Source organism: Setaria italica, chromosome III (genome assembly GCF_000263155.2).
Source record: "Setaria italica strain Yugu1 chromosome III, Setaria_italica_v2.0, whole genome shotgun sequence".
NCBI lineage: Eukaryota > Viridiplantae > Streptophyta > Magnoliopsida > Poales > Poaceae > Setaria > Setaria italica.
In genome coordinates, this window is record NC_028452.1 from 18,725,838 (window position 1) to 18,740,523 (window position 14,686).

The window sequence follows — 14,686 nt, forward strand, 5'->3', positions numbered from 1 at the left end:
AATAGTCTCTGGATCCAAACAGGATCTTATTTGGCTGGTGGCCAACGTCTTCCTCCGTCACATCGCATTGGCATCAGATTCTACCTGGACTCCATACGCTTGCTGCCCTTTCTACGCCACCTAGCTTTTGCAACAATCATATTCCAGAGTCAATCTGAGGTAGTCGGTATCTTCAGTCCTGGTGTTTTCAGTGAATCCGTTGTTGGATGTGAATCCGCTACGATATGAGAATCACTTGAGATGGCAGCGCGATCCGGGCACGTCTATTTCGCTGAATCGCTGCTTGCGCTGTTCGTGCAGTCACTACCACATTGCTATGTGGGCGTCGTGCTCCTCGATTGCCCGTGCCGCCGTGACGCACATCAAACCAAAGAATTCGTTGCAGCAGGTTATGCGACGGAGTTGTTTGCTCGTCATCATCAGTTCCAAAAACACTCGAACGAAACGCGTTTTCGCCGCGGGCCGTGCCTGCCGACAGCGCTTGTGCTGCTGACCCCGACCGACGAGGCAGCGAGTAGCGACTAGCGACCATCAATCAATCAGATAAACTTCGCCGTTAAGTCTTCGGCATGTTCCGTAGTCAACGAGCAAGATAATCATTGTCAGTGCGGATCATCCTGTTTGGCTCAAACATTGCTTTTGTTAGGATACCACTCGAATGGGAGTGCTAAAAATTATCTCTACAATTTTCTTGTGACAAGTTTGCAAAAACCATTATTCAAAGCGGTGAAAGATTTGTAGCTAACTCCCAATTTTTTATGCACGGTCAGTTCTCAAGCCAATCCACACATGACAATTGACAAGAGATATGAAGGATTCCGGACAACAAAAATACTGTTCTCTTCTCAAAGCAGAAACTCCACCAGGATACTTGCTTGAGCCGGCCAACAGCAGTTACGGGTGTCACGCACGCGTGAGATCAGCGTCTCGTGCATCCTACGGCCGACCGCTTTCCCCTTTTTGTCCCTTACTCAAAAGCGCAAGCCACCCCTTCGCTTCCGTTCCGTCCCTCTCATTTCTCCCCTTGTTCTCTCTCCCTCTACGCCGCCTCCGCTCGCCGTCCCAAATCGGCCCACCGGCCGCGCCAGGCTCCCCGTCTCCATGGGTCTCCTCTCCAACAGGTTATCCCTCAGACTCCATCCTTCTCTGTTTTCTGTTCCTAGATTCATCCGTATTGGTCAGTTTGATCTCTGCAGTGCGCGGTTATTTTCCCCCTTTTTTGAGATTTTTTTCCTCCTGTTGGAATAGGATTGGGAAGGAGAGCCTCAAGGCGGGGGATCACATCTACTCGTGGAGGGCCGCCTGGGTCTACGCGCATCACGGTGCGGGAATTCGTCTATTGCTCACTCCGTTGTGTTCAAACTTTGTGATTGGATGATTCGATCGGATTGATTTGGCTAGGTTTTGGGCTCATAGATTTGCGAAATGGGTGACTTGAATATTATGCATCGGTCTTTATGTCTCATGCTGTTAGATAACGACTAAATTAGTTGATGTGTTTATACCTCATTACCGATGTTGGGTATTTTGGGTTAGCCGCGGATTCATTTGAACTGATTGTGCTTGAAAATGTTGTTCGGAATGAGGTAGCTGCTCGGGGCTGATACTCATTCGCTAAATATCTTGCACACCAAAACCGTTTGATGAGCATAATCACAGATCGTTGGCTTGTGCATCAAATCAGCATAGATGATTTCTACATACCGTCCAGGGTTTGTTATACTGTCCTCCAAAATTCGAAGTCCAAGCTTAATAGTAGTATGTTGGACAAAAGAAAATAGAGAAAATCCTATGGAAGTTCTTTCCTTCCAAAGGGGGCCTAAGCTGGCTGTGGTTATTTGCCTTTCTTTCTTTTTTCTCTTCTTGTTTTTATTTACCATTTCCTAAAATTTCTCTTTGCTGTTACTCTCAGGCCCTAAGAGTCGAGTGGAATAGATGGTTAGTAACTTATGAGACACTTTGATTAGTGTGACTGCATGAGCAAATCATTCAATTCCTTCATCAAAATGCATAGGCAATTAGATTACTTTTCCCCCTCAAAGCTGCAGGAGAGCTGCCCTTTATTATATTAAGGCAGAATAAATGATCTGATTACATTCAAGGAAAAAGAAACAACAAGGACCACACGGCCCTTAGCTAAATAGAAAAGTAAGCTCCACAAACTAAAGGAACAACCACGACCTGACCTGCGGGAATCAAACTACTTTTGAGTGCTTTGTCCAATGCATAAATTTTATTGGGTTTAATTGACCGCCATTTGAGATGCGTGACTTGGCAAAATGAAATTTCTACAGCAGATTATGTATCTTGCAATAGTAACAATCTTGCGGTAACTCTGTAGGAAATGATCTGGGTATTTTGTTGGGAAAATCAAATGTTCATATTATCTGTTATATGCCACTCATTGTGTCACTGAAACGTGGATCTGAAACTGAACCCAACCTATCATTGACGCATTGAGGAATTTGTCAAACTTTCAATGCATACAATCCTGTTTTGTTTGAGGTTCCATTCACAGTAAAATATTGCAGAGGTAACCATACTTTTCTCACAGGAATATATGTGGGTGATGATAAGGTGATCCATTTCACAAGAGGAAGGGACCAGGAGGTTGGAACAGGAACTGTCATTGATATTATTCTTGTGAGTTCTGCACCGAAACGAAGCGACACGCCATGTCCGGTATGCACCAACGAAGGCAATGACAGCAGCACGGAGACAAATGGCGTAGTATCCTCTTGTCTGAACTGCTTCCTGGGTGGGGGTGCCCTCTACCGTTTTGAGTATGCGGTCAACCCAGCTCTCTTCCTTGCCAAAGCGCGAGGAGGGACGTGCACGCTTGCTCCCTCTGACCCTGATGAGGCGGTGATCCGCCGTGCCAAGTACTTGCTGAGCAACGGTTTCAGGTGCTACAATCTGTTCAAGAGCAACTGCGAAGACTTTGCAATATACTGCAAGACTGGCCTCCTTGTGGCGGAGCGGGGTGTTGTTGGGCAGAGCGGGCAGGCCATCTCCATTATTGGTGGACCTCTCGCTGCAGTAATCTCAACCCCGTTCCGCCTGGTCACCACAAACATCTACGGAATGGCAGTGATGGCCGTCGGGGTGTACTGTGCCAGCAGGTACGCAGCCGACATTGGCAACCGCCGCGATGTGGTGAAAGTGGAAGTCGAGGACCTGACTGCGGGACTGGCGAGCGGCAGGATTCGTGCGGTGGAGAACATCGCCCAGCTGGTGGTTCCTGCAGAAAGCCCGGCAGCAGCCACAATCGCAGCTTAAAAATGCAGCACTGCTGTTGTAATATCTGGAAGATTTACATCAGTCGAGACCTTCATTACTGCCAAGTGTATGAGTTGTTTGTTCTTTGTGTTCAAATGTGCTGAAACTCTGTTGAAGTGAGGTTTCCATCCGGCAATGTCTGTATGAGTCTATCGTGTATCACTTGCCCAGTGTTGTGCATCAAGATTAAAAAAAAATGTTGTGTCTTGTTCGTAATATCGAACTTGAGTTCTAAGGAAACTTTGTTTATACCATGACGCAGCTTGAGAGGGGTACCTTTCTGCCGCCAGTGAATTTAGATTTTTCTCACAAGCAGGACCGGACTACCGAAGGGGCTTCATTCTGATAGCTGAAGTTTGTGCACGACAACAACCTTTATTTGTTGATAAGTATTGTTGACACTTTGCGTCAACAGATGCCTGAGCTGCCGATACAATATTTTTATTTAGCCACAGTTAAAATTTGGCTGCTATTAGTACAGTAGAGTATTATAGTAGACATTGGAGCAGTGGTTCTAGCGTTTCCTGGATCATGGCCAATTGAATCGTCTTGTAGCCTCGGTTATGTGCTTCAGTGCTTGTGTGCGAGCATCCCTCGACCGCCTCGAATGGCCCAATACATCGGCTCCTGCAGCCAAACGAACAAGCACAAGCATGTTTGCATATACTTGAGATACGTGTTCATTGTACAGTTGTACGATAAGGTGGGTATGCAACTTTTCTCAATGACTTTGACACAACGAGAGCAGTGTGTCCTTGTCATCTTTTTTGCAAAAAAAATAGAAAGCTCATATGGGTGACTAGTAACGTGCGACTGAGGAAGCGTTTGGATACCAGGAGCTAAACTTAATTTAGTCCTATCATATCAGATATTCAGATGCTAATTAGGAGGACTAAACATGAGCTAATTACAAAACTAATAGCAGAATCCCTAAGCTAAATCGTGAGACGAATCTATTAAGCCTAATTAATCCATCATTAGCGAATGGTGACTGTAGCACCACATTATCAAATCATGAACTAATTAGGTTTAATAGATTCGTCTCGCGATTTAGCCTAGAGGTTGTGCAATTACTTTTGTAATTAGCATATGTTTAATACTGCTAATTAGTATCGGAACATCCGATGTGATTGGATCCCGTCTTCCAAACACCCTGAGAGAAGGGGCAAGGACGCGTTACGAAAATCCAGTAAGCAGTTGGGAATTGCTGACCTCCTAATGGACTTGTCACGCGCAGACAGGAAAGTGACTGAGGCACCGTCGATCGGTCCGCCACGGGAGCCGCCACCGGCGCCGCGGGCGACTACAACCGCCAGCGAGGCAGCGAGAGCTGCAGGCGTTCGACGACACCAAGTCGTGAAGGGCCTCGCGGACGCGGGCGCCACGGCCGTCTCCGCCATCTTTCCACCATCCGCTGGACTCCCTCCGTGGCTCCGTCCCCCTGCGGCAGTGGTGCCCATGGTGGCACGGTAACGTGGTCGCGACCATCGCCGCCGGTCATCGACCTGTCCTGAGCGCGGTGGGAGGAGCTGGTCCACGGGGGAAAGGCGGTGGCCGAGACGGGATGGTTGGATAGCCATCAGGTGTACAGTGTACTGACATTGTGAATGTGGAAATGGAGGACCTGGCGGCCGGACTGGGCAGCGGCAATACCGCAAGTCTGCAATATCCGTGGGGTGGAGAACATCGCTCAGCCCGTGGCTCCGGCCGGCGGCAGAAAGCCCCGGCTGAGGCCACACTTGCTGCTTAAAAAAATGCAGTATTGTTGCTGTGGCATCTGGAGAGACGTACTTCGTTCCAAATTGTAAGTTTCTAAGTTCGTACATATGCATATAGATATTTCTTAATAAAGGAAATAGTTCCGGTCTCTGCAACTACACACAATCAAGTTGTTATATCATCACTTAAAAACTAAACACAAAAATAGGAAAATGAGTACACATAGAGTATGAAAAATTCAAAAGCATAGTCTATTATTGCTTCTCCATCCATTCTTGGCGAATATATCCAAAGCGACGATCTCTAGTGCTTTGCTTGCCGAACAGATGGTCTCCCTTGTGTCCTCATGCTACAATAGGGACCAAAAGTGCAGCCAATATGCTCCCCTGAAAATAACATGCATAAATGAAACGTTTTTTCTCAAACACCAGATCGTTATGTATACACCAAATAGCCCACGTAAGAGCTGCCACCCCCACAAAGATTAAAGTTTTATCTTTTTCTGCAATGCCTGTTAACCAATTTTCAAGCATATGTCTTATTGATCTAGGTGGGGTTAACCCAGTAGCTATCTGAACAACTCTCCAAATGTCTGTTGACAATTAAAAAAGAGATGTTTGATTGTTTCATTACAATCACATAAACAACACTTTTGACTCCCAACCTAGTTCCTCTTACTTAAATTATCCTTTGTTAAAATGACACCTTGTTACTGGTACCTAAGGAAAATCCTTATCTTTAGAGGAATCTTTAGCTTACATATGAATTATTATTGAACAGCACACCTTGGTTTATCAAATACTCATACATAGACCGAACTGAAAAACATCCATGTCGATGTAGGTCCTAGATGAAAATATCTCTGCCTTGTGAAAGCTGATAGTTAGCAATTTTAGCTATTAGGTTGTACCAAGCAATCAATTTATCCCCGACTAATACTCTTTAAAAAGAAATATTCAGTGGTCTTTGATTCATAACATTTGCTACTGTTGTATGAGGATAATTGGCTATATTATACAGGCTAGTAAATTGCCCTCCAAGTGGTTTGGAGCCCACTCAAGTGTCCTCCCAAAATCTAATTTGTGAAGAAGGTCCCACGTGTCAGAAAATCTCCCTGACCTTTAATAAACCCTTCCAAAAGCGTGAGTTTTCAGGTTTAATTTGAACCTGAGAAAAACACTTTGAGCTCAGATATTTATTTCTGAGTAGGGTTTGCCAAGTACCTTCTTCATTGAGTAGTTTAAATAACCATTTACTGAGAAGGCATTTATTTTTAATCCAGAGATATGTTATTCTGAGACCCCCTTGATCTTTGGGACAACATAAAATATCCCACTTTGCTAGATGATATTTCCGTTTATCATTGTTGCCTTGCCAAAAGAACCTGGACCTATAGAAATCCAATCTTTTAAGGATACCTTTTGGGATTTCAAAGAAAGACATCATGAACATGGGAAGGCTACTTAGAAATGAATTCAATAAAACCAGTCTGCCCCCATAGGATAGGTGTTTGGGCTTCCAAGTGCTTAATTTACGCTTGAATCTTTCCTCGATAGTACTCCAATCCGCATCACAGAGTTTACGGTGATGCATCGGGATGCCTAAGTATCGGAAGGGATATGACCCTAGGCTGCAGCCAAACAAACTAGTATACTCTTGTTCATAATCTCACTTTTGTGGAAGTTTATTTAAGTCTTGATAACTGTTCAAAGACAGAGAGCAATAATTTCATATTTTTAGCTTGCTCCAAATCATGGTCCATGAACAAGATTGTATCATCTGCATATTGCAAAATAGACAACCCATCTTCCACAAGGTGAGGAATGGCCCCTTTGATTTGATTATCATTCTTTGCTCTTTTAATCAAAATAGAGAGCATATCTGCCACTATATTGAAAAGTATAGGTGGCATGGGATCTCCTTGCCGGAGCCCTTTATTTGTTTGGAAGTAGTGCCCAATATCATCATTAATTTTGATGCCTACACTTCCTCCCGTAACAAATCTTTCAACCCATGCACACCATTGATGGAGAAATGACCATTTTACCTTATCGTAGGCTTTCTCAAAGTCAATTTTGATAATTACCCCATTAAGCTTTTTAGTATTTAATTCATGGATAATTTCGTACAATATCACTACTCCTTCCATGATGTTTCGACCTGGTATAAACGCCGTCTAGGAAGGTCGAACCACCTTGTTAGCTACCCGCATGAGTCTATTTGTAGCAACCTTGGTGAAAATTTTGAAGCTTACATTTAGCAGGCAAATAGGCCTATATTGTTGTATTTTTGTCGCTTCCTTTATCTTTGGAAGCAGGGTAATGACTCCAAAATTGAGGTTGTATAGAGGGAGGTGCTCTTAAAAAGGGCTAAAAGGTCCGCTTTTATGATATCCCAGAACACTTGATAAAATTCTGCTGAGAAACCATCAAGGGCTTTATTATGTTCCATTTGGAACACCGCCTCTTTTACCTCTTTCTCTGTAAATGGAGCTATGAGGAATTTATTCTCCTCATTAGTCACCTCAGGTATATCCTAATTATTGTTTTCCACCGAGAGTAAAATTGTTTTCATCTGGTGGTTCAAGAGCCCTTTATAATAGTTTGTGATATATGTTTTTAATTCAATATCACCTACTATAACCCCCTCTGCTTTTACGCTACCTCTAAGTGCATAGTAAAAACTATGCACTTAGAAAAGTCAAAACGGCCTACAATTTGGAACGGAGGGAGTACATCAGTCCATGCCTGCTTGACTACTACTGCTAAATGCACGATTTGTTCGTTTATTGTGTTCCAAAATCTGCTGAATCTCTGTTGAAATGAGCTTTCCACCCGGCAGTATCTGGACGAGTGGTCTGTCCGGTGGTGTATCGAGATAAAACAAAAGACTGTTTTGCGTGTATTTCCTTAATCCAAATTTAACTATTTTCAAAACGAATTGCGTTCATGCAACAACGTGAGAAAGGTCTGTTTCAGCCGTCAGTTTCACTTGTTCGGAAGATTAATGCTTTCCTCACAAGGACACTATTGCGTTGTTGCATGAGGCACTTCATTCTGGTGTAGACAGCCAGTATGACAACGGAGATTTGCGTGGCTTTATATATCTACATGGGTATCATGCGCGTCAATACGTGAGCTGCTGATTTAAATTTTTACGTAATCGCAAACCCAATTTGGCTGTATGGGGAGCATCTACGGCAGTCCCCTAATAACTATTTCTCAATAACTAGTTAATATGATATCTCAATATCATTTTCATTATTATTGGGATAGTTGCTTTTGCAGTCTCCCAATAATCTCATCCCAATCCAACCACAATATTGGGAGAGTCGCAACTCCTTTATTTAGATAGAGTCAAGGTGAATTATAGTTTTGTCCCTATAATTATTTTTTTAAGGCTTCCAGTATGTGAGTTGGATTGGGAAATAGGATCTGCCAGAGATGCTCTAAGAAGTTAGTAACAGTAACATTAGGAACTACTCAGTCATTTTTATCCTTTTAGTGAGTTACTTGGAAGCAGATGAAAAAGGTCATTTTTACCCTCATGCAACAACGTGAGAAAGGTCTGTTTCAGCCGTCAGTTTCACTTTGTTCGGAAGCTTAATGCCTTTCCACACGAGGAGACTACCGCGTTGTTGCATGAGGCACTTCATTCTGGTGCAAACCGCATGTATGACAACAGACATTTGCGTGGCTTTATATATCTACCTGGGTATCATGTGCGTCAATATGTGAGCTGCAGGTTTAAATTTTTATGTAACCGCAAACCAAACTTGGCTGTATGTATGGTCCAAGAGTATCTCCGTTAGTCCCTCAATAAATATTTTCTAATAACTAGTTAACGGGATATCTCAATATCCCTTTCATTATTATTGGGAGAGTTGCTTTTACGGTCTCCCAATAATCTCCTCCCAATCCAACTACTATATTGGGAGAGCCACAACTATTCCTTTATTTAGGGAGAGTTAGGGTAAATTATTGGAAAAAGAGTCACAACTATATTTACAGGGAAAAGAGTCGTAACTATATTGGTTTGTCCCAATAATTATTGGAAAAAGAGAAAGGGAAAAGGAGCATGGTGGAACACTATTTTTTCATTAACTCTCCTAATATGGTAGTTCGACTGTGGGATGGAGATATGCTGGAGATGCTCTACACAAGTTAGTAATAGTAACATATAGAAGCACTCGATCATTTTTATCCTCTCAGGAGGTTACTTGGAGAAAAACGTAACAGAAGATCTCGTTTACCGAGGCATGCTCTGACCATTACCGTATTTAAATTTGAATTTTCTATTTTTTTAATCATTGTATTTGTGGACACCAAAAAGTGTGTTGACGCAAAAATTAGGAGGCGACCTTCACGTACTAACACACGAAAGGCCTGGGAGATCCGCTTTACTCCGACGCAGGTCATGTAGATCAGCACGCATGGTGTGCGCGGGCGTGCCAGTCAGTTTGACCATTCAACTTACAAGGAGAAGATGATCCTCTTGAAGTCCGAGGCAACCGACAGATCAGGCCGATGTGATCTTGGCACCAGCAGTAATAATGATGTAGCAAAATAAAAAATGATGAATAAATATATCGGCAATGAAGCCTATTCCGATACCTTGATGAGCGTGAATGGTTCATCGGATATCCAACCGATTTAACATAATTTAGCAATAACCATCGGCTAGTAAGCCGATAGGAAATGGAGCGTCGTCAAGTTCTTGCTCCACCGTAGCTAGAGCTGCAAAACCGATGAGATCTAAACTAACGTCACCACCAATATTTCTAGGTGAAACCACAGCGATGCGCCCGGTAGTTGTAGCCTAGAAACACTCAGCAAAGCGTCAATCTAAACCCCGCCAGCCGATGAATCTAATCACAATGGAACTTGATTCCAACAGCACTCGAAGGGTAGCCAAGATTAAGATGCAACAGGCTATTAAGCAATCTATCTATGTGATGAACCAATTTATAGCTAATTAAAGCAAACTGAATGGCAAGACGATAGAACAGATAAATATCAGCCGATGCAAGCTTAATCAAGGCAGGATAACTGGTGAATACCGTAGATCGAGATAGAAGCGATGTGCCATAAGTCAAAGATATAAGATACTCGATAGCTGGTAGATGAAATTAGATGAAACTACAACGATGCACCTGATAGTTAAAGATTAGAACACTTGGTGATGAAACTTGTAGCTTGCCGGAGATCGAGGTCGATGCAGCCCAGCTTGCTAGAAGGAACTCGTCGAGAAGCTACATTACTCCTACTCCTAAGGCAATGGCGTGAAGCTGAAAAATAGATGCGTAAAGGTAAATATGTTTGTTTATTGATCGTTGGATGATTTACAATGAGTCACGACCCTTTATATTTATAGGGTGCGGTGGACTTTTCGTACAAGGTAAGACTCTAGACTTAAACCGAATATGACTAACTTAATTCAGTTACCATAATTATCATTCCATATCCTTCCTCCTAGCCATACGTATAATAACAAATTATCACATGCAAGACCCAAAAGAAATAATACAATATTCTGGCCACTTTGCTAATCACTTCAGATAATGAAAATCTTATGTGATTTGCTCTATATACCATTGCTTCCTTCATGTAGACATCACGGACTCCTTCTGGCCGGAACATGTTGAACTTCCTTGTACGCACGCCTCGTATCGGAACCAGACATGATCATGCTGTATTTCCTTCGCCATGCAATGTGAATCCATTATTTTTCCTTATTCTGAAATTTACTGAAAAATCATCCAAAATCCGGTGTGAATAGTATTGTTGTCGCCACTAGGTAGTTAATAGTGAAATTGGCAAAATTTCAACCGGCAATCATTGTGTATGGATCCCTTAGACCACGTACATGGAAATTAGAGTGGTTTGTAGTTATTTTTATTTAAGCATGGCCGTCAGGATTTGAACTCGAGGCATTTGACCGTGATACCATATTGAGTTGTATGTACCGACCAATCCAACCGAAAAGTTTAAGTTGATGGGGCAAGATTGACAATTCATTTATACTCCAACACTCTCTATATTTATGTTTTCTTATTTTCCTATCTTGCCCTTCAATGCTTGAAATTGATGTTTTTAGCTTGCGTGTGCGATCTGATTTTCTTCCTACACAACTTCACAATGGGTGTTTTACTTTTGTTTTATGGGAAAGTAGCAAAACTATTTTCATGTATCTCAATTGTTTTACCGCCAAATATTTTTCGAAAGATAAAAAGATAGACGGGAAGAAATTCCTCGATATTACACTATCTATATTTAATGTAACACATTGGTTAGTCCAAAATTAAATTAATTAACATCATACATATAAAAGAATAGAGGGAGTAGCATTGACGGTCCAATCTTATATAACTCAACTGGCTTTTGATGTGGCTTCAGATGCTCCACCAGTGTTTAGTGCCCCTGTAATTCAACATGTGTTGCACCCGTGCCGTGATACTCTCCTCTTCTTACGCATCTTGTGACATCGACTATCAAGCGAGGATAGTTATCCTGTCATTATTATTATTAAAAAAGAAAAGCTCAAATGGGCCACGTTTCTTGTTTTGGGAAATATAAAAAGGACGGCTATGTGGCAATGTACGATCGAGATAGAGTAGGAAGGACGTTTTACCTCCGAGTGAAGACTGAAGACGATGTTTTTTTTTTTTGATAAAGACTGAAGACGATGTTTTTTTTTTTGATAAAGACTGAAGACGATGTTTATATACGAAACAGTAGGAACAGTCGCGACGAAAGGCCTTTGGGCCAAAATTTCCTCATGCGGCCTAGTGGACGGGACCATACGGAGACCACGACTGGGATATATCATCAGCTCGCCATACATCTCATTTGGCGGAACCAGATCAACATTTCTTCTTCGTGTGCATCGCATCTTCACCTATAGCAACAGGGTAAGAACCTGTATCTCCTCTCACTCTTCCTTCCTCGGGGCATGACCCTGAGCCACTTCACGCCGGCGAAGCCGATAGTCGTACAAGTAGCTAGCTTCGGCGTTTTGCTTGTGTGCAGTTTGAGATATGTTAATGGCGACAGTTGCAGTGGACATGTCTGGAACACACGAATTTTCACGTGGAAAATCTAGTAGTACAAACGAGTTTAATTAACCTGTGTTGATTTGTCGCAGAGAGCAGCGAGATCGAAGCAGCGCCGATCATTCGATAGATCATGTCCGCCACGAGAGCCGCCGCCGGCGTGGGAGGCTACGACCGCCAGCGCGAGCTGCACGCGTTCGACGACACCAAGGCCGGCGTGAAGGGCCTCGTGGACGCTGGCGTCACGGCCGTCCCCGCCATCTTCCACCACGCGCCGGACCCCCTCCCGGTGCTGCAGCAGGCGTCCGGCGACAGCAACGTGGCCAGGACGACCATCCCGGTCATCGACCTGTCGTGCGCGCGGCGGGACGATCTGGTGCGCGGGGTGAAGGCGGCGGCGGAGACCGTGGGGTTCTTCCAGGTGGTCAACCACGGCGTGGCCGGTGGGCTCCTGGCCGAGACGCTGGCCGCGGTGCGGCGGTTCAACGAGGCGCCCGCGGAGGCGAAGAGGCCCTACTACTTCCGGGGCAACGCCCGCAAGGTGAGGTTCAGCTCCAACTTCGACCTGTTCCAGGCGCCGGCCGCCAACTGGCGCGACACCCTCTTCTGCGACCTCGCGCCGGAGCCGCCGCGGCCGGAGGAGCTGCCCGAGGCCGTCAGGCACGTGATGGTGGAGTTCGGCGACGCGGTGCGGGCGCTGGCCGAGCGGCTGCTGGAGCTCCTGTCGGAGTCCCTCGGCCTCGCCCGCGATCACCTGAGGGAGATGGGCTGCGTGGAGGGCCTCGGCGTGGCGAGCAACTACTACCCGCCGTGCCCGGAGCCGGACCTCACGCTCGGCAGCACCAGGCACACCGACGCGTCTTTCCTCACCGTGCTCGTCCAGGACGACATGGGCGGCCTCCAGGTCCTCGTTGATCGAGGGGACGGTCGCCGGGGTTGGCTGGAAGTGCCTCCCTTGCCGGGCGCGCTCGTCATCAACATCGGTGACCTTCTTCAGGCATCCTCTCGATCACACTTCATCTCTTTTCATCTCTCAGTTAATTTCCCTACAAGTTGTTTACTCCTTCCATTCTTATTTGCTCTCGTTGTCGAACGCATGCAGCTTGTTAGCAACGGCAAGTTCAGGAGCGTGGAGCATCGGGTTTTGGCGAACAAGAGTAGGGACACACCGAGGGTTTCGGTGGCGGCGTTCTGCAGCACGGACGTGATAAGGTCCACGAGGGTGTATGGCCCCATCGAAGAACTCACGTCGTCGGATGGCAGCGATCCACCGCTTTACAGGAGCATCACCATTCACGAGTACCTCGCGCACTTCCTCAAGAAAGGCTTGGATGGTCGCCACACGCTGGACCACTTTCTGCTGCTGCAACCGACTCCTACCGTGTAGATCCAATGCTGCGGTCACTGCTTCTCAAATGAAATTTGGAGTTGCTTTGCGAATAAAAAAAAAAGGTCCACTAAATAAGCAAGGAACCCAACATGGGGAACATGATTCCAGTTATGAAGTAGTAGTAGTAAAATATTATGCTAGTATCCTCGGTGAACCTTGTGTGCATAATAGTTTATACTATGTCACTGTTTACCACTTGCGTCAAAAAAAAAGGTTTACAATTTGATAATCTATCTCGTTCATTTTTTTTTTGTGTTGTGATATAATAGGTCCATAGGCCTTCGGTGAAGACTTCTAAACGATCCTAACCCTTCTCACTTACTCACGAGCGGGCCCGGTCAGCACACAATATCCCGGCCTTGACCGAGGGTACTGGCGCGGGTAACGGCGATATCTCGCTGCCGGCGAGGTCTCTGACGACGAGACCACAACGACTAGACTCACCCTGCGCTCGCGCATCGAATGGTAGTGGTGTTTCCCTGGTTTTGACACTGCACGACGACGAACGACGATAGCGGCGGCGGAGCAGGGCGGCGATAGGGTTCGTGGCGGCGTCCGGCTAAACGATGGCGGCCCGACGCAAACAAGCCACACTAGAAGCTTCGCCTCGACTCAAAAAGCACGACGCGCTCCAGAACCAGGGCTCTCCACAGCCAGAGCAGAGCTCTCGACTATGGCGTGACTGAGGCACGCGCACGGTGGCACTGGCGCTCCGACCAACCTGACCACGCTCCAGCGCAACAAGCAGCTCCTAGAGCTTCTAGGACTCACGCGTGATACAACAAAACCCTCAGACGATGCTTAAAACTATGGCAAGGTGATGCTCACAGGTGATGGCTTGGCAAAAACAAGGTCGGCGGACGGGGGTTGAGGAAGATGATGGTGGGAGAGCTTTGTGGTGATCAGAGCTGCACAAGAGCTAGTAGAGGTTGTAGGGGACTTCAAGGCGAAGATGTGGGACGAGGGAATCGACGGATGATGGCCGGACGACGGCAAGCTTCGCCGGCGACCCTGGGGTGGTTAAAATGATGTGGCGGGAGGAGGAAGAGATAAATCCAACCGACGGATCGGTATTTATTCAAATTTTTACCCTCCTTGACCGCGCCACCTCTTGCATGCACGGAGTTGTCCTTGCGGCTCGCCTGCGTGTGTGGCACGGACGAAACCGACGTCCTCATCGGCGGCAAACAGCTACGTGGCAGCGCTGCGTTTCTTTGCACATCCCTCTCTTCTTCCAAATCCGCCAT

The 14,686-nt window shown here is 45.5% G+C and overlaps 2 protein-coding genes and 1 long non-coding RNA gene across 4 annotated transcripts; 2 read left to right on the plus strand and 1 right to left on the minus strand.

Moving 5' to 3' along the window:
* Window positions 1-963: 963 nt before the first annotated feature.
* Window positions 964-3,519, plus strand: LOC101753084. Its single transcript, XM_004961883.3, has 3 exons — window positions 964-1,121; window positions 1,249-1,322; window positions 2,555-3,519. Exons 1-3 carry the CDS (start codon window positions 1,102-1,104, stop codon window positions 3,277-3,279), a joined length of 819 nt encoding a protein of 272 aa, XP_004961940.1. The 5' UTR covers window positions 964-1,101; the 3' UTR covers window positions 3,280-3,519.
* A 6,865-nt stretch (window positions 3,520-10,384) lies between these two features.
* Window positions 10,385-11,760, minus strand: LOC111256621. Its single transcript, XR_002676708.1, has 3 exons — window positions 11,629-11,760; window positions 11,373-11,507; window positions 10,385-10,744 (listed from the first exon to the last, which is right to left on the minus strand). It is a non-coding gene; the product is annotated as an uncharacterized LOC111256621 (long non-coding RNA).
* LOC101753485 (DIBOA-glucoside dioxygenase BX6) lies at window positions 11,760-13,668 on the plus strand. Of its 2 annotated transcripts, none has more exons than XM_004961884.3 (3): window positions 11,760-11,908; window positions 12,142-13,046; window positions 13,152-13,668. In XM_004961884.3, the coding sequence occupies exons 2-3, from the start codon at window positions 12,183-12,185 to the stop codon at window positions 13,434-13,436; spliced, it is 1,149 nt and encodes a 382-aa protein (XP_004961941.1). In that variant the 5' UTR covers window positions 11,760-11,908; window positions 12,142-12,182; the 3' UTR covers window positions 13,437-13,668. The 2 variants fall into 2 exon arrangements, with proteins under 2 accessions (XP_004961941.1, XP_022680582.1); XM_022824847.1 differs by lacking the exon at window positions 11,760-11,908 and adding an exon at window positions 11,923-12,063.
* The last annotated feature ends 1,018 nt before the right edge of the window (window positions 13,669-14,686 follow it).

Coding starts and splice junctions, on each gene's coding strand:
- LOC101753084 (XM_004961883.3), top strand. CDS start 1,102: ATGGGTCTCCTCTCCAACAG. Junction 1,122..1,248: donor ATGGGTCTCCTCTCCAACAG/GTTATCCCTCAG, acceptor CTGTTGGAATAG/GATTGGGAAGGAGAGCCTCA. Junction 1,323..2,554: donor CTGGGTCTACGCGCATCACG/GTGCGGGAATTC, acceptor CTTTTCTCACAG/GAATATATGTGGGTGATGAT.
- LOC101753485 (XM_004961884.3), top strand. CDS start 12,183: ATGTCCGCCACGAGAGCCGCCGCCGGCGTGGGAGGCTACGACCGCCAG. Junction 13,047..13,151: donor ACATCGGTGACCTTCTTCAG/GCATCCTCTCGA, acceptor GAACGCATGCAG/CTTGTTAGCAACGGCAAGTT.